At 35.8% G+C, this 22,536-nt stretch overlaps 1 protein-coding gene across 10 annotated transcripts in view; it reads left to right on the top strand.

The window, feature by feature from the left end:
• The window catches only part of LOC106875793 (uncharacterized), a 605,848-nt gene that overhangs the window by 4,396 nt on the left and 578,916 nt on the right, over window positions 1-22,536 (top strand). For all 10 annotated transcript variants that reach the window (XM_052968187.1, XM_052968184.1, XM_052968188.1 and 7 more), the window contains exons 2-4: window positions 12,841-12,921; window positions 14,469-14,642; window positions 16,154-16,305. In XM_052968187.1, coding sequence (XP_052824147.1) covers window positions 12,841-12,921; window positions 14,469-14,642; window positions 16,154-16,305 — 407 coding nt within the window. The remainder of the gene's footprint in view (window positions 1-12,840; window positions 12,922-14,468; window positions 14,643-16,153; window positions 16,306-22,536) is intronic.

Here is a 22,536-nt window from a genome sequence, read left to right on the forward strand (position 1 = left end):
GTTAAAAGGCTGAAACACGTAAAAGACTATACACACACACACACACACACACACACACACACACACACATACACACATATGTATATATATATATGAAGTATTTTTGGTATATCTCATGGTACAAATCTAGAGAAATTAGATTCTTACTAAGTGGATTCAATTTTAACCATGTGGTGAAAAAAGCTAAATAAAAAAAATGTAGGTGAGGAAATATTAATTTAGCAATGACGTCATAGATAACATATCCATATTTATAAATTATATATCAGTAATTACTCATACTTGTATGCCTTCAACATGCTTATATATATATATATATGCACACACATGCACATACAGATATATATATATACACATATGCCCCTGCGTGCACACACACACACACACACACACACACACACACACACACACACACACACACACATGCAGGATGTGGTGAATAAATTGTTGTCTAAATTACACAAAAATGAAAATAACACTGACGTCTCATTTTAACATATATTTGCCAAAATTACATTAAAATATCTTGAAATACTAAAGAGTAAATTTATTAAATAAAATCACCATTGGCTTCAATCACAGCCTCCAGACAACTTCGGAATCTCCTGCAACCCTTCTGAGCAGTCTCCTTGTTTAAATTGGTGAATGCTACCATAATCCTTGCCTTCAGTTCATCTTTGGTGTTACAAGGAGTTTTGTTTGTCTTTTGTTCAATTGCATCCCACACATAATAATCAAGGGGGTTGCAGACTGGGAAGTTAGATGGCCATATGTTAGGGGTGATGTGGTTGCAGAAATTGTCTGTCAGCCATGACTGGGTTCTCCTGTTTGTGTGGCATGGTGCAGAATCCTGTTGCTAGACATAGGGTCTTCCAACAGCCACGCTCTTCACCCTGGGCAGCACTACTTCCTCCAAGCACTTGATGTAGGCCTCCATGCTGATTGTGAGGTCATGTGGGATGATGGATGAAGGCATAACATCACCATCACTAGTGATCACTCCAAACACCATGATGTTGACTGGATGTTTGATTTTTATCACTCTTGCTACATGTTTTAGGAACACGGTAAGTCAACAGTTGTTCTGTATGTTCACCATCTGATCCTGGCAGAAATTTTTCTTGTCTGAGAAAAACTAAAGCATGTTCAGTTGGAGGGGATGCTTGAGTTTGTTCAAACACTTTGTAGCACAGTCTTTCCTCTTGTCTTTAATGGTTTGGGATAAAAATTGGCTCTTTCTCATCTTGCATGAAGAATACCAAATATTTCATGCACTACTTGCCTGATAAGAAACTCAGACTCTCATGTCCCTGGCAATGAACCTGATTGAATTGGAAGGATCGTTGTCAATCATGACCTGGATCTCACCATCAAATTCAGGAGTTCTTTTCTGAACAGAACAATTAGAGTGCGTTTTCTGAGCTGCCATACCTTCGTAATCATCATTAAACTTGTCCAACTCTTTCTGAATCCTCTGCACTGTCCTCAGATTGACACCCAAACACTCTGAAATGTTCGTATTGGAGTTTCTGGAGGGAATGCCAAGCAGTATAGCATGTTGTTTCCAAATTTGTGACAGAGTGAATTGTGTCATGGTGCTGTTTTTCTCACAGACAGTGCCCAACTGACCCTACTATACTGTGTAGTCAACAAAATTAAAAAAAACAATGTACATGCATGAAATTAAAAATATAAAATAGCAATAATTTACCCATTGCACCCTGTACACACACACATATATATATTATATATATATATATATATATATGACGACCTGTTGGAGCAAGTGAGATCGAAACTGAACCAAATTTGATGACTGGCACCCGTGTCAATGGAACGCTAACAGCACCATCTGAGCAGGATCACTGCCAGAGCAGTGGTCTCACTTCTGTGCCAGTGGCACGTAAAAAGCACCATTTGAGCGCGATCGTTTCCAGCTTCGCCTTACTGGCACTTGTGCCGGTGGCATATGAACAAAACATTGGACTGACTCCTGTGCAGGTCGCACATAAAAAAGACCATTTGAGTGTGGCCGTTGCCAGTACCACCGGACTGGCCCTCGTGCTGGTGACACATAAAAAGCACCCACTACACTCTCGGAGTGGTTGGCGTTAAGAAGGGCATCCAGCTGTAGAAAATCTGCCAGATCAGATTGGAGTCTGGTGTAGCCATCCGCTTCACCAATCTCCATTCAAATCGTCCAACCCATGCTAGCATGGAGGACGGACGTTAAATGATGATGATGATATATATATGCATACATATATATATATATATATATATATATATATATATACCATGTGATCAACCAGACTATCAGATGTTGTTATGCATGGCTGGTCACACTGCATTTTGGTTTGCATCATTTTAAGCTTTGAATGATGCCACCTTCCTGGTAGAATAATCTACTTCTGCAGTCTTCATCAGATGCATTCATGCGTAGAAAGTTGCACAATGCAACGACATTGATGATGTCAAGGAAGATGATGAATTGTATGTCTAAATACAGATTGATTTTATTTGCTAATATATGTTGTATATATTATCTGTGTATATAATGTTTTCTATAGATATTGAGTGTTTTATATTTATGAAATCATCATCATCATCATAGTTTAACGTGTGCCTTCCATACTACCATGGGTGGAAAAAAATGGTGAACTTTATTTAATTATACTTGGCAATCTTTGATATGAAATGATATTTTATTTGTAAATAGGATATGTGTAATTGTGTGCATAAAGGAGTTTTTTTATGTGCATAATAATATGGCATTGAGTGCACACATCTACTGTCAGCTATTACATTGCTTTTGTTCAGCACGAGAGGTCAAGGAAATTTTTCTTACAAGTATATATAGCAAGAGTACTGCCATAACTCTTATATATCATCATCATCATCATCATCATCATCATCATTATCATCATTTAACGTTCGTTGTCCATGCTGGCATGGGTGCCATTTGCGTGACACTGGTATCTGCCATGGCTGTGGTTTTGCTCAGCTTGATGGGTCTTCTTCTCAAGCATGACATAATGCCAAAGGTCTCAGTCATTGGCTCCGTGAGGTTCAACACTCAAAAGAAACTCAGCCACTTTGCCTCTATGTGGCCCAATGCTTGAAAGGAACTCAGCCACTTTGCCTGCATGAGGCCTAAGTCCCAATACTCAAAAGGAACAGAACCACTTTGCCTCAGTTTGTACTTGTCAAGATGAATTGGCAGAAAAGAATTAACAGAAAAGTGATAAGAGTGGATGAGCAATTGTAGTCTACAGATGGACATGATAGAAGTAGGGGAGGCAAAAATTGACATAATATTTGGGATGACTATAATGATGATTCTTAATAAATAGTGAGCATAATAGGAATCAGTTTTATACGTATAGAATCAAAAATCAAAAACATCATGGCCACCCATACATACAGGCGTGTTCTGTATGGCCATAACTCTACCTTCTCATCACACACACTCATGCATAATTCTGATGTCTGACAAAACCTACCCACAACCCATCTCCTCAAAATCCCCACCACCTACTTCAGGCCCCTCCACTTCCTCACACCATCACTTGCTATTGCTAAGTGTCTCCCACCACACTCTTATGGAACATCGCCTCTATCTTCTCTGTACTACTTATGCTCCCCACTACCACTGTTCTCAGTGGGTAGGCCCTTGCTCTCTCACTGACTGTCTCTATGTTTCCCTCTAACTCTCTCCCACCTCTCTTTTCCTCCTTGTCCTACTGGGGTAGCCAAGTATCTCCTCAGTCGTAAGACAGCTAACCCTGTTCCCCCTATCATATGCCAACCTCTGCCCTGGTACATGGCCACATCTCTCAAGTGAAATGTTTTTGTCTTGAAAGCTATTTGGTGACCCCAAGGGTGCTGGTGTCATGTAAAAAGCACCTGTGTTGGAACCACAAAAGAAGCACTATGCTGGTACCACATGAAAAGCACCCGTGTTGGCATCACATGAAAAGCAGCTAGTACACTCTGTAAAGAGGTTGGTGTTAGGAAGGGCATCCAACTGTTGAAACCATGCCAAAACAGATAACTGGAGCATGGTGTAGCTCTCCAGTTTGCCAGCTCTTGTCAAACCATCCAACCCCTGACAACATGGAAAACGAACATTGAATGATCAAGATGACTCATTAAATGTTTAACTATTTATTTTACATAGTTTTGAAACCAGTTATTAATGTGTATAATTTAAATAAAATTCCATTCAAGACATTCAGGACACCGTCCAATCATGTTTGGAATATTTACAATCATCTCTGCATTATTTATTAGATCATTTTCCCCAAGGTGAATTGCCTTTACAATAAGAACATGAGTAATTTTCTCTAAGTATATATAGTATATTCAATCTATTTGAAATGAGAATAAATAATGTTAGTTTCCTAATTATGTACTAATTGCATTTAATAAATGCATAAAGTTATACTGAAACTTTATATAATTCTGAAGAACTGTTATACAGAACTAAATAGTTTCTTAAAAGAAAAGAAAGAAAGCTAGTCTGAGGAAATTGCTGATGATTTTTGTCAGCAAAAAGGTCCAATTAATTAAACAGCATAAATTTAAATAGTGTAAGGAGAGGTGACAGAGCTGTATTTTGAGTTCTTCCACTGAGACACTCTGTCTTGTAAGGTGGTGAATCAAGTATAGTTGTTTGAGCATTGGATAGAATGCCTTGTGGTATTTGTTATGACAGCATTCTCGGTTGAAATCCAGCCAATGTCATCTTTGTTTTCCGTTTTTATTTTTGGTAGTGTAGTGTGGGGTGGGGTGGAATAAAAAAAAGTATCAATCCAGGTAGCTTGACAGAGCTGTAGAAATGACAAACTTGATGCCTTGTAATGTTTGTTTTCACTTGTCGCATTTTGGGTTCAAATCCTGCAGTAACTTACTTTGGTTGTAGACATAATCTGATTCCTAGTTTAACACAACCACCTGACAACATGATTACCCTCAGTAGAGTCCACTCTGTTACCAGTATTCAGGCCAGGATCCCTGTTTGAGGATATCTCCTTCCTTCTCTCTCACCAGTCTGAGATGCCCTACAAAGGGTCATGGGTACTGCTTTCACTCCTGACCAACAGATTAAAAAATGTAACAATAAGTAAAAATTGAATTTCAGAAGACAATAAAATAGCAACCTTTTCTACTATAGGCACAGGGCCCAAAATTTTGGAGGAAAGGGCAAGTCGATTACATTGACCCCAGTGCTCAATTGGTACTTATTTTATCAATGCCCCAAAAGGATGAAAGGCAAAGTTGACCTTGGCAGAATTTGAACTCAGAATGTAAAGCCAGTAAAAATGCAGCAAAGCATTTTGACCAGAAGATGATTCTGGCAGCTTGTCAACATACAGAAAAAAAAAGAAGAGAAAACAAGTAATACAACAGAGCAGAAGATCATAAAAACGATGAAGCTTCTAAGAACTTGTTTAATGCATATTGAATAAATGAATTGAGTAAAAGAAAATAATATAAAAGTATTAAAAACATTACGTTTTGGAAAAGCCTTTCAACTACAGTTTATTTTATATATTTAGAATATTTAAGAATCACAAGAAATACATATTTATTACTTGATTTCTCTTTTTGCTTTAAAGAATAACAGCCTTAATAAAATTAGCAATTAACTCAAACAAACCAGATTCTTGTTTTCTGACACAATAACAGATGAAATCTTTTGTGACATATTTATTGATGAAAAATTATCAATGCTTTGTATTGAACTCAAGCTGAATCATTTAACAATGAAAGATAATCTAAAACAGATATTAAGACAAAATAATACAATGAAGATATTCAGTGCCCAGCTGTTTGGTACTTCATTATTGATATACAAGTTTGATTGTTTTCATGTGACAATAAATGCATAAACTAATATTTTCTCTTTCACTCACACATTTTCAATATATTAGCTGTCAGACATATATATATCTATTGATGATTACATTATGGAAATGGTCGTTAAACAGAACATAGTTGCTTAATTATTTGTTTAACTTGACCTAAAAATAAGAAAACAATTCAATATTATGTACTAATTGTTTTACCTTTATGTTTTGACTTGGTCATTGTTGCTAGCAACTGCCACTGGAGAATTCTTAATTTTCTCTTTGGAAAATATAAAGGACAATTTCTGGCAAGCGTTTCTGCTGCCCTTTGCCATTATTATTAAGAAAGATTTCAAACTGGTCAGACAAGTTTGAACATAGATAACTAATACTTGTCTTTTATCACAGTTATTAATATGGTATTGTTTAGAAAAGAATGATGGACAAAGAAAATAAGAATTTAACCTAGGTTATTCATAGAATGGGTTACTTAGTGCTTGACCTACACTTCAGATCCATTTTAAAGCTGCAGATATCATATGTCCCAGTTGTGATTATATGGAAACACTCTGTAGTTCACTGATATTGTTCAATGTATGAAACAAGAAAGACAAGAGAGATCATGATTTTCAATCTCTGTATACAAAATGGTGGCAGAAATCATTCGCTTTTATTACTTATTTTTAACTAAGTAATACGAATTAGGCAAATTAAGTAAACACCTTGCTGAATGATGCATTCATGGTACTCATGACAAGATATTACAGAGTAACTATAAGATTTTGGTCATAACTGTAGGATTCTATTTTAGTATTCAATTATCTTAGTGCAGTTGTCTTTCCCTACTTTCAGATTGTCTTCTTCCCTTCGTTCCATCCATATTGTTCTCTCAAATTATCACAATGACTATTGATTCCCACAATTAAACCTAATCAATCCCTGGCTTGCCTTTGTCAATAAACATACGATCTTAATAGTTTGGCCAAAGGATTCAAAAGCATCATTATTTCCAACAAACATTATTTCCAACAAAAGCATCATTATTTCCAACCAACTCTCTCTTCTATCGATTAGCCTATTTTAATTTTACTTTTCTATTCAACTTGAATTGGTTTTTATTCCTTAACAAAGAGTCTTGTAACACACACTCAGGGATTGCTGCTACTCTTGATTTTTTTTTTTTTTACTAATATTGGCACAAGGCTTGAAATTTTAGGATTGGTATGTAGTTGATACCAACGACTTTAGTACTGGATTCATACTTTGTTTTATTGACCCTGAAAGGATGAAAAGCAAAGTTGATCTTGATAGAATTTGAACTCAGAATGTAAGGAGCCAGAAGAAATATCATAAAGCATTTTTCCAATGCTCTGTGTCCCTAATATTAGCCATAATATCATAATTTCATAAACTACAGTTGTGTGTCTTCTTAGTCAAGAATCCTGAGGCAAATGACACAGAGTAGTAGAAAGTATGTGTGTGTGTGTGTGTGTGTGTGTGTATGTTTGTGTATCTATGAATGTATGTTTATCTGTATGTTTTGTGTGTGTACATTCTATAGTGGTTACACAACAGTATATTGACAAAGACTGTTCATCTTAATTTGGGAAATATTGTTAGATTGGTCAATGATATATAAACTTTACATTCATTCAACATTCAAGCGATGTAGTTCACCATTATAATAAAGAAATCCAATTAAAAAGATTCAAACACATCAATGCTGGAAGGCATTGTTGTAAACATGTTCAGACTTTATTAGAACAATGTAATCAAATTTTATAAATCAGACTTCCTAAAAAGTAGTCTGATCATCATCCTCCTCATCATCATTTAGCGTCCATGTTCCATGCTGGGTTGGATAATTTCACAAGATCTGATGGGTTGAACAATGATATTATACTCCAGTGTTTGCTTTGTCATGTTTTCTGCAGCTAGATGTCCTTTCTAATGTCACCCACTTTACAACATGCACTGAATGCGTTTTTTTTTCCTGTGGCACCAACACTAGTAAGGTTGTCATACAGCATGCAAGACTAAGATTCCCTTCGATTGAGAGGGGCTACAGTTGAGTGGAGGGGATGCAACTTTATACTAGAAGATGGGAGGTCAAAGTATGAGAGAAAAGTCCCAATCAAAACAGGTTTCTTGCTATTGAGATGCTACATGGCTATTTGCATTATAGAAAAGAGTGGGGAATGACTGGGATGGATGTGGAATGAGATAAAATAGTTGTGAAGAGATGCCAAGGTGGACCCTTAAGGTAAGAGGTGATATCAAAAAGTTCTTGGACTAGTTATGTTTAATAAAAAAAAAAAAAACTTATTTACCTGAGTTTTAACATCATCTCCTTCAAAATAGTTATCTTGTGCAGCAATACTCTGGTCCCAGCATTCCTGGCACTTTTGGAATCTGGCCAGGAAGTTGTTTTCTGTAAGTGAGTCGAGGACCTTCTGCAATTTGCTCTTGATCTCAACAACAGTGTTAAAACGGGGACCTCTCTGCTGCATTATCATCTTGGGGAAAGAGATGGAAGTCTGCAGGTCTCAAATCTGGTGAATAGGGTGCGTGTGGAAGTGATACTACGTTTTTGATGAGAAGCTCACAAGTGAGGAGACCTTGGTGAAAAATCTAATTCTTTGCGCTCCACAGATCCAGTCGTTTTCGATGAATATCCTTCCTCAAACACTTCAAAACATCACAGGAGAACCCTCAGTTGATGGTCTGGCTATGGAGGATGAACTATCAGTGCACAATACCACATTCCCAGGGATGACAATTGTAGCAGGTCTTCCAGATCGCTCATCGTCCTCCAGGGACATTCTTCCATCTGTGAAGAGCCCATGCCACTTGAAACGTTGCATACAACTCATTACCTCATTGCCATAATCTTGCAGAAGCATGCTCAATGTCTTTGTAGCAGACTTCCCAAGTTTAACACAAAATTTCACGCTAGGTTTTTGTTCTTGACCATGATAAAATTGTTGACTATACAGCATACACAGGATCACAAAATCACAAATTTCACAACTTACAAAGAAAACACAGCAATGTCATTTGACACATTGCCTCATGAAGACCACTGCTAGCTCTCACTGCTCATGCAGCTGTGTGCTGCCACCTGTTGGTGCACTACAGAACTAGTCTGGGAACTTTTTGATACCACCTGGTATGAAGTGAGTGACAGAGTAGAGAGTGCAGGTGATTATATTTCGAATATATATCACACTTATCCAAACATGCCCATCCATTCAGTAGATTGCATAGCATTGAGCTGAAATCTTAGAACACTGTGTTGTGTTCGAATTCAAGGCAGATAACTCTGCTTGCCACAGTTTGTCTAGATGACAAATGAACTTTTGTCTTTCATTTCACAATTAATCAATTAGCAACTGGAGGAATACAGAACTGTGGAAACACTATGTCAAACTTTGGCTGAACACTCCAGCAAACATAGACATTTCTATGATATTCATTAGTGTGACGAATAAAGAGTTGTATAATCTTTTTCAAAATTTTCTAACAATTTTAGTAACTGTTGAAAATTAGATTAGTAGTTGACTTATTTAACATCAGACATTTTGAAGTTTTTCTCATTTTCTGCCCCTCTCTTTCTCTCTCTCTCTCTCTCTCTCTCTCTTTCTTTCTTTCCATCTTTCTCTACATCCCTCTCTTTGTCTGTATATGTATATTACTGTGCATGCATGTGTGTATGTATATGCATGCCTGTGTCTATGTGTGTATGCATATGTGTGTATGTGTGCATGAGTGTTTACCTCCAGCACCAAATTCAGGCCCAGTATCCAGTCACCTATGTTAAATCACCAGCATCCAAACAGCATCCAAACAGCTATGCTCATTCACTTCATTCTGATCATACTTGCATTCTCTTGTCTTCTACCTTTTATTCTTTACTTTTAACTTGTTTCACTCATTTGGGTATGGCCATACTGGAGCACTGCCTTGAATAATTTAAGTCGAATGAATTGACAACAGTACTTATTATTATTTTTTTTCTTAAGCCTGGTATTCATTATATCAGTCTCTTTGCAGAACTGCTAAGTTACGGGGACGTAAACACACCGACACCAGTTGTCCAGCAGTGTCAGAGGACAAACACAAAGACACACACACACACACACACACACACACACACATATGATGAGCTTCTTATTTTAGTTTCCATCTACAAACTCCACTGACAAGGCTTTGATTGGCCTGAGGCTGTAGTAGAAGACACTTGCTCAAGGTGCCACACAGTGGGACTGAACCCAGAGCCATGCAGTCAGGAAGCAAACTTCTTACCACACTACATTTATTATGATACCAGTACTGGTGAGGTTTTATTTTCAGATTCTGAATTTCCTAAACATAGAGCAATTTTGTTTTAGAATAAATTTTCACCTCTGTAAACTTTATTGACTGCAGCTAGGAAGCCACAATTATTCATTTTGTATGGAAAATATAGATAAGGAGGAGAAAGGGGTAAAATGAATAATGCAAGTTGTAACTCGAAGGGACATAACCCACATCTGAACCTGACATCCACATTCAATATTTTCTGAAATGCAAATTCTACCAAAAGATAGAGATTTATTTAAAACAACTTGACAGAAACATGGGACCATTGGTTTTTGCTTAAAATTGACAAGTCTTCAGTCTAATTCCAGTGTTGCACTTTGGTGTATCATTCTCCCCCCCCCCTTTTTTTTTCTTTGTTGTTATTTTTAAGATATCTCGTTTTCTCCTTTGGTTTGCAAATACCAGAATGAGCAAGTTTAGCACTGCTCACTGGACATTCTGCCTGTTTTGGTGACATAAATTTTTGGTGCTGAATACACACACACACACACACACACACTCACTGAAATATACACATACAAAGCGAGGGAGAGAGAGAGAGAGAGACATTACAGTTTATTAATTTAAACACAATTGAGATAAACATTCCCTTTTCTCAAACACATACAGACATAGAGAGAGAGAGAGAGAGAGAGAGAGAGAGAGAGAGAGAGATAGAGAGAGAGAGAGAGAGAGAGAGAAAGGTAGAGAGAGAGAGAGAGGCAGAGTGAAAGGCAGAGTGAGAGGCAGAGTGAGAGGTAGAATGAGAGGCAGAGTAAGAGGCAGAGAGGCTGAGGGACAGAGAGAAGTAGAGAGAGAAAGAGAGAGAGGTAGTGAGAAGATATTAATTTCAAATTTTGGCACAAAGCCAAAAGTTTCAGGGAAGGGCTAATTCAATTACATTGACCGCAGTATGTAACTGGTACTTATTTTATTGACCATGAAAAGATGAAAGTCAAAGTCATCCTTGGCAGGATTTGAACCCAGAATGAAAGTTGGATGAAATGCTGCTAAGCATTTTGCTGAGCATGATTCCAATTCTGTCAGCTTGCTACATTAGAGGAAGCAAGAATTGTTAAAACAAGATAAACATTAAAACACCTGATGTCAAATAAGTTAGCATTGAATCAGTGATGCCAAAAATGGCTAAGCCAAAGTGTCTCTCGCATACAACATCATCATCATCATCATCATTTAATACCTGGCATGGTTTTCTATGGCTGGATGCCCTCCCTAACGCCAACCACTCTGAGAGTGTAATGGGTGCTTTTACGTGCCACCAGCATGAGTGCCATTTGTGTGACACCAGTATCTTCCACGACTGTGATTTTACTTGGCTTGATGGGTCTTCTTCTCAAGCACGACATAATGCCAAAGGTATTGGTCATTGCCTCCATGAGGCCCAACACTCAAAAGAAACTCAGCCACCTTGCCTCCATGAGGCCCAAGACATACCTACAAAATATAACAGTCCCTGTTTTATTTTCAACTTCAAAACTTTCAGGTGCAAGAGTGGCTGTGTGGTGAGTACCTTGCTTACCAACCACATGGCTCCGGGTTCAGTCCCACTGCATGGCACCTTGGGCAGGTGTCTTCTTCTATAGCCTCAGACTGACCAAAGTCTTGTAAGTAGATTTGGTCGATGGAAACTGAAAAAAGCCCATTGTATATATGTGTGTGTGTGTGTGTGTGTGTGTGTGTGTGTGTGTGTGTGTGTGTGTGTAAATTTGTGTGTATGTCTGTGTTTGTCCCACAACCATCGCTTGACAACTGATGCTGGTATGCTTACATCCCTGTAACCTAGCAGTTCAGCAAAAGACACCAATAGAATATGTACTAGGCTTACAAAGAATAAGTCCTTGGGTTGATTTGTTTGACTAAAGGCAGTGCTCCAGCATGGCCACAGTCAAATGACTGAAACAAATAAAAGAATAATGAAAAAAGAACAAAGCTCAGCTCATCAACTTAAATCTAAATCATCTTCAGGATACATTTGACTGAATTCCAATTCATCTTCATCACAGTATTCTAATTCCTGCAATATTTCTGCAGTTTTGAATATCCTACTCCTTTGCCTTTCCTCTCCAGTCATGCTTGGCTGTAGGGAGCTTTGCTTCATAGTTTAAAACCAAGCTAAAACAAAAAAGAAAGATAGAGGAAAATATTTCTTAAGAACACCTTATCTCTAAGTAGACACTTGTAGACAATGTAATACTGCAATGACAACAAATCTTTATTCTAATTGACCATTTTGCTTTCTGTTTGATCTTGTTTTAACAGAGTTTTCCCTAGCTGTGTGGTAAGAAATTTTCTTCCCCGCTACATTGTTCTAGGTTCAGTCCCCACATCCCTGTAACTTGATGGTTTAGCAAACATGACCGATAGAATAAGTACCAGGCTTTGGAAATGAATTAAATACTAGGGTTGATTTGTCCCATTAAAATTCTTCAAAATGGTGTCCTTGCATGGCCACAGTCTAATCACTGAAACAAGTAAAAAGATTTCTGGTATATAGACAGTTTAGCTGAATGTCAAATTTGAAATACTTGGTATACCAGGAATACAACCCAACAGAGTCAAATGGGAAATGTTATGACATAGATATTAGTGAGTTTGGGTTCTTAATTTTTCTTCTTCTGTTTTGCAGGAACTTGAAGAGATTCACATCGACACGTGTAATACAATCAAAGCTGCCATTGAGAGTCATGCTCTTGTTCTTCTAAATAAAGTAAGATTTTAATAACTTCATTTCTTTTTGCAAATCTTCAGATATATAGGTTTCTTCTGCCTTGGTAAAAAGACGACTATATTTTAGGGAAGAAAGAAATGAAAAACATTAACATTTATGCCTTTCTTTAAAAAAAAAAATCAGTATCTTAGATACACACAAAACCTCACATTTTACCAGGTGAGTGTAATCACCATGATCATGATTGCCATCATCATCGTCGTCGTTGTCATCATCATCATTTAACATCCATTTTCCATGCTGGCATAGGTTGGATAGTTTGACAGGAGCAGGCCAGCTGAAGAGTTGCCTGAGTGCCATATCTGTTTTTGGCATGGTTTCTATGGCCAGATACCCTCTGCTGGATGGGTAATGTCAGAATGCATGCATGACAGAGAGTAAATGATTTAAGAAGAAAATTGTGTATAAGAGGCATCAGGTGTTGTGTGCAAGAGAGAAGACTGCACTGGTTTGGTCATGTGATGCGTATGGATGAGGACTGCTGCATAAAGAAGTGCCAAGCTTTAATTGTGGAGGGTACCTGTGGGAGGAGTAGACCTAGGAAGACATGGGATGAAGTGGTGAGAAAGGATCTTCAGATGCTGGGCATCACTGAGGAAACGACAAGGGACTGGGAGATGTGATTTGCTGTACTTGGTAAGACATGTCAAGCTAAGTAAAATCTCTGTCTTCCACACATATAGGCTTATCCTTTCAGGTGCCAGTGCCACTTAAAAAACACCTGTGCTGGTGCTGTGTTAACAGCCCTGTGCCAGTGGTGCATAAATGCACCCATGATGGTGCCACGTAAAAAGCACCTAGCACACTCTGTTAAATGGTTGGCATTAGGAAAGGCATCCAGCCATAGAAATCATGCCACAACAGACAGTTGGAGTCCAGATGACTCTTTGTTAGCCAGCTCCATGTCAGACCATCCAACCCATACCAGTATGGAGACTGGATGTTAAACGATGATGATGATGATGATGATGTGCACCTGCATTACATTTATATCAGTTTGATCCCTGAACATTGGATATCTGAATGTATACATAGACTTAGACTAAATTTGAACTAGAAATCTTTATTTCTAAACTCAAAGTAATAATATTCATATCTATGAGATCATTGATATCAGATCTATAAAACAACACTGAGACAGCTGATGATGACACAAAATTAAACTAATCATAACGTAATATAAATATTGTAAATATATACATAGAGTCTATGCATTGGGTCAATAGTATCAGATATTAAATGTCATTAGTACGGCTACTTTAAACATGAGGTCAATTGTACAGATCATTGTAATATTATTAACAATAAATCAGACATTGATTGAAGCAAAATTGAAGAACTGATTTATTGAAACTTTTATTTCTCACTCTATAAGATTTATCCTGTAAATTCTCTTTTATTAGTTCTGTTTCGAACAAGGCCTTCCAAGTTATTTAAATTCCAATTTCAGGTTTCCAATAAAATCTTTTGTATTGATAAATGCATTTAATGACACAAAAGTTCAACTTGTTTTGCATTTCTTTCAGGCAACTGAGCGACATCGAAGATTTGATGATTTACTAAAAGTCTGTCACCAAGTCAACCCCCAATTAGATGTTTCGTATTTTATCCGTTCCATGAGCCAAGATGTTCTTAGCCTTCAACAACAGCCATATCAGTTCAATTATCCTGCAGATATTAATGCTGAGTTAATGGAGCTCGTAAGATTATCATTTTATATGCATTGAAGTTATTATTATTGTTAATGTTCTTTCACCCTGGGTAAGATCTGATTGAGAAAACCTGTTATCAAAGATATTCCAGATGTAATCATATCATACCATATTTTTTTAAGTGATAGCAAATCTTGAACACTGCATTAACTAGTGTTACTACCATTTTAGGATGGTAAGGTGTTATATGAAAGAGATTTGGTTTCTATTTCTACAAAACCAAATGACCATGTAGAAGCTTGCTCAAATGTCTTTAGTCTTAGTTACATGAGAAGTTTTTGTTTTTATTTATTGAAAAATTGATATTATTAAGATGAAATATTCCAGTAAAAATGGTATTGTGCCTTCGAGTTATATTAATAATAGTAGCATACCTGTGCAGTGAAAACTAATAGCTATCATAATTATATTCATTAGCTGTAATTTTATTAAAGTAAAATGTTCTTTTTAACCATTCAATGATTTTCTTCTAGGTTTGGATTGTTTCATCTCTTCTATCCACCACTGATCTAAAAATGGTACTCCCATACTTCCATTGCAAAATTTCTGTATTTGCTGCTTACTTCACCTCCAACTCTGTACTGAGCAGATTCAACAAAACTGCTCCCAAGTTGTTTTTCTACATGCACATATCCCCCCCCCCCATGAACACAGTCATCATAAACAAAAGCACTTCTGACCCCTCCAATTCAACAAGTTAACCAGTTTATGATAATATCTTGTTCATCACTCACAAGTAATCTGTTCCAGAGCTATTTTCTATCTTTATCAGACTTCATTTCCACTATTTCTTCAGTGGTCAATGCAAAACTTGGAAACACACTAAAATGCTTTCATGACCCCCAAAAGTGCAATATTTCTGTAACAACAAACTAACAGCCTATAACTTGCACTTCCAACATCTAAAAGGTGATGGACAAAGTTTAACTCTTTCATCACCTTGACAATCTTATACTTTCTGCAGAGCCAAATCTATCAAAGACTTGCTTTTCTTCTGCAAATGAAATGCTGTTGCAAAGTATGAGAAAGTTCTTTCCATGGTCTACATCTCATTCCCCTTTTTTGGACTGGAGATGGCACTGCTAAATCCCTGCTTGAAAATATATATAATTTACAAAGTAACACAGTTACTGATCTAATAAATATATTTTTCTCTCCTTTTTTTTTTTCTATTACTATCTTTCTTCTGATGAAGGATTAGTGTCTGAAACGTCAAGACTTTTTCTCTTCTTACTTCAAGCATTAAACTAATACATTTCATAAAACTTCTCCTTCCCATATTCTCTTCTTTTCTTAATACTCACACACACACACACACACAAATGTGCACACACACATATTCTTTGGTTAATATTTATGGATTGAAGTTTTGCACCACAATAGAAACTATGGATGTAATTTTTTTTTTAAGTACATGTGTAAGTACTTTTCTTGAAGAAAGTACTTACATAAAATTGAAAGTTTTCCCATTCTGTTATCTCTTTTGTATTTACCGACAGGAATCAGTTCGAGATCAACTCATCATTGATAGACACACAGAAAGTACTATTAGAAGTAGACGCCAAGCTGTTCAGAAAGAAGCTTCCGAATTGACATCATATATCAAACAGAATCAGGATGTAACACAGACTCTAGTCAATATGTGTCAAAGGTAACAAGCATTCATTAAAAAAAATTTTATTCATATTTCTATGGGTGATATGTTGATATTTTCCTCTTGATGTTTGATTAATATCATCCTTAATAACCTGTCTATTGTTGCTTTGTCATTTTATATAATATATATATATATATATATATAATACATAGATGCATATACATATATGTTAACAGAGGCATTCATTTTCTAAATGTTATGCATATTTTTACAGTTAATATTTTGACATTTTCTTTATAATCTTTGATTAATATCTTCATTAATAACCCACTTATTGTCTTATCATTTTATTATTATACATTATTGGTTCCAAAGAATATTAAAAATTCTTCTTTTTTTTTCCTATTTAAATTATTTCAATGCAGTTTATCTGCTTACTTATTTCTTATTTCTTTATTGCCCACAAGGGGCTAAACATAGAGGGGACAAACAAGGACAGACAAAGCGATTAAGTCGACCCCAGTGCACAACTGGTACTTAATTTACCGACCCCGAAAGGATGAAAGGCAAAGTCGACCTCGGCGGAATTTGAACTCAGAACGTAACGGCAGACAAAATGCCGCTAAGCATTTCGCCCGGCGTGCTAACGTTTCTGCCAGCTTGTCTTGTTTTTCTACTAGACATTATTGTAAAACCAATTTTCATTGAAGTGTTCGTTTTACAGAAACATCACTGAACTGATTATATAATAAATATACCATATTTACTGATGTGTAGGTCACACTCGCATATAAGACCCTAATTTAGTGTTAAATCTTGTAACTAATTTGTTTCCCCTTCATAGTTTTTAGCTTGCTCCTTGTATAAGTTACATCCCAGTTTTTTCAGTTGAACCTAAATATGAAATAGTGCAACTGAAACGCAAGCAAATACAGGTCTTTTTTTTTTTTTTCTATTTCAGCTTTATTTTAACATTAAACCAATACTGAATACAAAAAGCCCAAAAAATATTTTTTGATTTATTTATTTGTATATTTGAAATAATTTTGAAAGCTAAACATTATTTTTATATCATCTTTTTAATGTTTAATACTATGTATCTATATCCAAAGCTTCTATATGTATTTTTTAAATATGTTTTTTAAAATTATTTTACAAGTTGCAGTGATTGGCCAATAGTCATGGTGGGGTGTCAAACCCCAGTAATTTGTCTGTGTTTTTTTTTTTTTGTTGAACTAGGAAATAGAAAAGGATGAGTTTACCTAGGTGTAAGGGGACATAATCAGAATTATAAAGAAGTAAGACTGACTTGGCCAATATACATACTCTGCCAATATACATATAAGTGCACAGATACACACAGACACACACAGATACACATATGTATAAATCTGATAGGCATCCACACAGTTTTCTGTCTAAGAGATTTCATTTACTAACAAGACTTTTGTCAATCCACAGTTATAGTAAAAAACACTTGCCCAAAGCACTTTGCTGTAGGATTGAACCTAGAACAACATGATAGCTCTGTGAACTTCTTAAACATATTGCCATACCTGCGACATATGTTTATGTATGTATATGTGATCTGGTGTATGTTTCTGTGTGTGTGTGTGTGTGTGTGTGTGTGTGTGTGTGTGTGTGTGTGTGCATGCATGTGTGTGCACACACGTGTGTGTATGTATGTATATGTGCTGATGCATGAAAATATGTCTGCATAAAAATTTTATTTTCTGTATAAAATTTACTAAAAGACTCAAGACTCAAACTTTCATATAGACAAATTAGAAAAGAAGAGAAAAAAATGCAATATGTCAAATCTATTCACTTTGAATGCTATTATATATTTTCTCCTTCTTGAATGATGCATTTATTTTTCAGAGAAATATTGCATTTTTTTCTTTTTTTTTTTTTTTCCTTTTATTTTACATGATATTCTTCACAGAAATAATCATGTCAAAATTTGTTTACTGAAAAGTTAAAGTTAACAATGGTCAAGTTTGTCATGCCAATATCAATAGAAATTGGATATTTACAAAGGTCATGTAGGAAAATTTCTTCAGATGTTATTACATTGGATTGATTTCTTCCAAATATCTTATTATCTAAACAGCCTCCAGGTTGATATCTAAGAAATTAAACATTTCAAACAGACACACTCATTCAAAATCGTGATATCAGATAATGACATTATAGAATCATATAATTTTACATATACATACATAGTAGTGTATGTAATACTTATTTTATACAAAGTAAGAAATAATATTTTCTGCCTTTACCATCATTTTGAAGAACCACTTTTATTTCTTTGTATAATCAAAATATATTTTAACCCTTTTGTATTTAAACTAACTATATCTGACCCAAATATTCTACCTGTTTTATTTTCAAACAAACCAGCTAGATCCTGCTTTTTAAACCTATTGTACAATGTCATTCTAAAGATAAAGTCACTTTGTTAAAATCTTGATGTTATGAAATCATGCATGATTAATTCAAAATATGTATAAAAATTGTTATTTCTAAATCTCTCAACGAGAGGCATTCAGTAACAATACTTTCAAGTAAACATTATTGGCCAACATACTGTGGCTATATAACACACAATCTGTGTCCTTATATTTTCAAACAGGGGTGTTTAGCACCCCAACTTAGCACAGAACAATATCTATGAACAGTGGTTTCTGGGTAATTTCCTTTCTTCAGCACAGGAAATTCCCATTCGAAAATATATACAATTTTCAAAGTGACACACAGTCACTGATCTAATAAATAGAAAAATTATTATTTCGAAATCTCTCAACGAGAGACATTCAGTAACAATACTCTAAAGTACACAGATTGTGTGTCACATAGCCAGCTGGAGACGATGTTTCCTGGGGCTAAATAACAGTAACATTGATTCCAACTGGGACTGCCACATTATGTTGGCAAATAATCTCTACTAATTCAAATAATATAATTAAATAAGCATTACATGTGACAGAGTAATCTGAATGCTAAAAAGTTAATATATAATACAAGTCCTGAATGTATCTTGGTGCTTTTCTTCAACTTCATTAGTAGGAAAATAATTATTTCAGATTTTGTGCAAGGCCAGCATTTCTAGGGGTGGGATTCAGCCAGCTCACTGCATTGAACAGTAGAAAAATAATAATGTTTAAAAGTGAAAAATGCCACAATTAAGAAATTAAACAAATGCGTTTTAGTGTTCCAATACAGTCAGGGAAATACAATCACATATATCATCATCATCATCATCATCATTTGGCATCTGTTTTCCATGTTGGCAAGAATTAGATGGTTTAACTGGAAGTGGTAAGTCAGAGAGCTGTACTAGATTCCAGTCTGATTTTGCTTGGTTTCTTCAACTGAATGCCCTTCCTAACACCAATCACTCCAAGAGTTTTGTGGGTGCCTTTTTATGTGTCACCAGTGCTTGCCATGACTATGATTTCACTTGGCTTGATGTGTCTTCTCAAGCACAGCAGATCACCAAAGGTCTTGATCACTTATCACCTCTGTGCAACCTAACATTCAAAGATCATGCTTCACCACCTCAAAAACTGTATTATGTAATTGATAACTAGCAACAGTTAATTTCGTGTGACTCAACCAATCTTGTCATGATTATTCATCTCTATAGTGACCACCCTGTCTAAAAGTCTATGACTCTATTTTAGGGATGGTAGAAAGTTTGTTGTAGGAAACACTGGCAACAATACCGTACATATTCAGCAAAGGAAGGATACATTGAAAAATGGATTCCTTGACATATGAAAAGGCAAGATAGTCATGGATGGAAAGCCTTGGATTCATAAGTTTACTCAAACATACCAGACCCCAAAAATACAACAAACAATTTAGCTTACTGGTTTCACAAAAAGTATAAGAAAAATGCAAATCTATTACACTGTAAACTTTAAAATTAACATCTCATTATGTATATAAACTATTAATTCATTCTATCTACAACTCCTTGTAACTAATGAAACATTCAGCACTAAGAACTGCCAAACATACAAAAGAAAGAAATCAATAAAATTCCATACTTTATTCTTATTTTGGTGTGCGTACTTGTCAATGTCAAATTTGCCCTCAAAACATTACAAAATATTCAATGTATGTCTGAAAATTAAATTACAGCAAAAATACAATTTCGATTTTTTGTATGTGTATTTCGTGTGCAAGATTCTTGATGTGGATACGTGTGTTGAAAGAAATACAATTAAACCTTGGGAGAGGCATTATGCCGGTAATAAACACACGCACTGGTTCAGTCCTTTATTAATTTATATAGTTTTTTTGTTAAATTATTTCATTGCACTCTTGCAATCTCTTCAGTAACTTGTCTCTCCACTTCCATTTATTTTGAATGTCAATGGAAGTGGAGAGACAAGTTACTGAAGAGATTGCAAGTGTGCAATGAAATAATTTAACAAAAAACTATATAAATTAATAAAGGACTGAACCAGTGCGTGTGTTTATTACCGGCATAATGCCTCTCCCAAGGTTTAATTGTACAATTTCGATTTTTGCACAATTTAAAGTTTCAGTTAAAATTGTTGGAAATGACTTCTAAATATATTTGGTGACATCAGTTATTTCAGGTTCTTTTCAGAGTCGTAATGCAACACAGAAAACTTCAGAAATTTGTCTGTATCAGAAAGGAAAAGTTAAAATTGATATACTTACATTTATTGTAGTATCACAGCTTCTATATAGTGATCTCTGTGTAATTTCTTCAAACCATAGCGAGGGACATTCCACAGTTGAATTAGAACAGTCACAAACAGTGAAAGAAGACATGCACCCAACACCAGAGCTGAAGACACCTCCGAAAGGGGGTGGCCCCGCCACGTCAAAACGGTAGAGGAGTAGGGGCCGAAACCGGACGTGGTTCCTCCTGATGATGTCTTGAACTAACTGGATCCTATAAAGGAGCTGTTGTGGTAGCAGACCACGAAACATGGTTGAAATTCCTCCAGCTAGAAGTATTAGTACAAAGACATTCTCAACTTGTAGACTATATATATACTTACATATCAACTTAAAGGATAAAGATATTACAATGGATATTACAATGGACAATACCAAGTGGACTCCCACTTTTTATCTCCCATGTTTCTCTCTCTTTTACTTTTTTCTTGGTGACTTCTTCTTTGTGATATAATACTTGGGAAAGAATATATTTGTGGCTGAAGATAGCTTTATACCATCCTGTCTATCAATTATATACCAATATAATGATGGAACGACTATAAAGCTTGAAACACGTGTACCGCGGAATCCTTTGTGTTCTGTTTTTATTTTTACGTTTTTAATTTATATATTTACATATATGACACGTAAAAGCACCCACTACACTTTCTGAGTGGTTGGAGTTAGGAAGGGCATCCAGCTGTAGAAACTCTGCCAAATTAGATTGGAGCCTGGTGTAGCCATCCGGTTGCACCAGTCCTCAGTCAAATCGCCCAACCCATGCTAGCATGGAAAGTGGACGTTAAACGATGATGATGATGATGATGATGATGATAGAATATCATGAACTTTTTATATGTATAATGCTCAATGCAATACAACTTTCCAGAAAGGTTTAAAAGAGGGGCAGAGAGCAGACATATAAGTCAAGTGAAGAAAGACAGCAATGAAGGCTAGGAGTATGTTCACAGTATACAGAATAAGACATAAGAATAAAGATGTGTGAACATTAGATGAGTCATAACGAATAAGAATCATGAGCACGTTAGGAGTAGTGTTAATGAAATTCAGGTAGCATGGGGTCTTTGAAGGATGCGGTCTCCTGACAGTTAAAAAGTGACATGGCAGTGTGTGTGTGTGTGTGTGTGTGCATATATGAACATATTATATGATGGACACTCCTGTCAAAGACGACATATGACTGTTCAGCTTTTGCTGAGCAATCTGCTCAAATGATTTGTTTATATTATTTACATTATTTACATTGGATGGTATAGACCAGTATGATTTGTTTATAGTGATCATATTACATGGTAAGTTTCCAACTTGTAGAAAAGCACTCAATCAGCTAAGAGAGTAAGGATAATGTAATAAAAACCACAAATCTTGTCAACTGCAGCTACCCAGGGTAACAATCTTGTTCTCAACTTTGAAAATGATGAAATAAATTCTTTTGACTCAGAACTCCTGGGTAGCTGTATTTAACGAGACTTGTAGTTTTTATTATAGCATTACATACATACATGTGTGTATGTGCATGTGTGTGTGTGTGTGTGTGTGTGTGTGTGTGTGTGTGTGTGT

This window comes from Octopus bimaculoides, chromosome 5, assembly GCF_001194135.2.
Source record: "Octopus bimaculoides isolate UCB-OBI-ISO-001 chromosome 5, ASM119413v2, whole genome shotgun sequence".
Taxonomy (NCBI): Eukaryota; Metazoa; Mollusca; class Cephalopoda; order Octopoda; family Octopodidae; genus Octopus; species Octopus bimaculoides.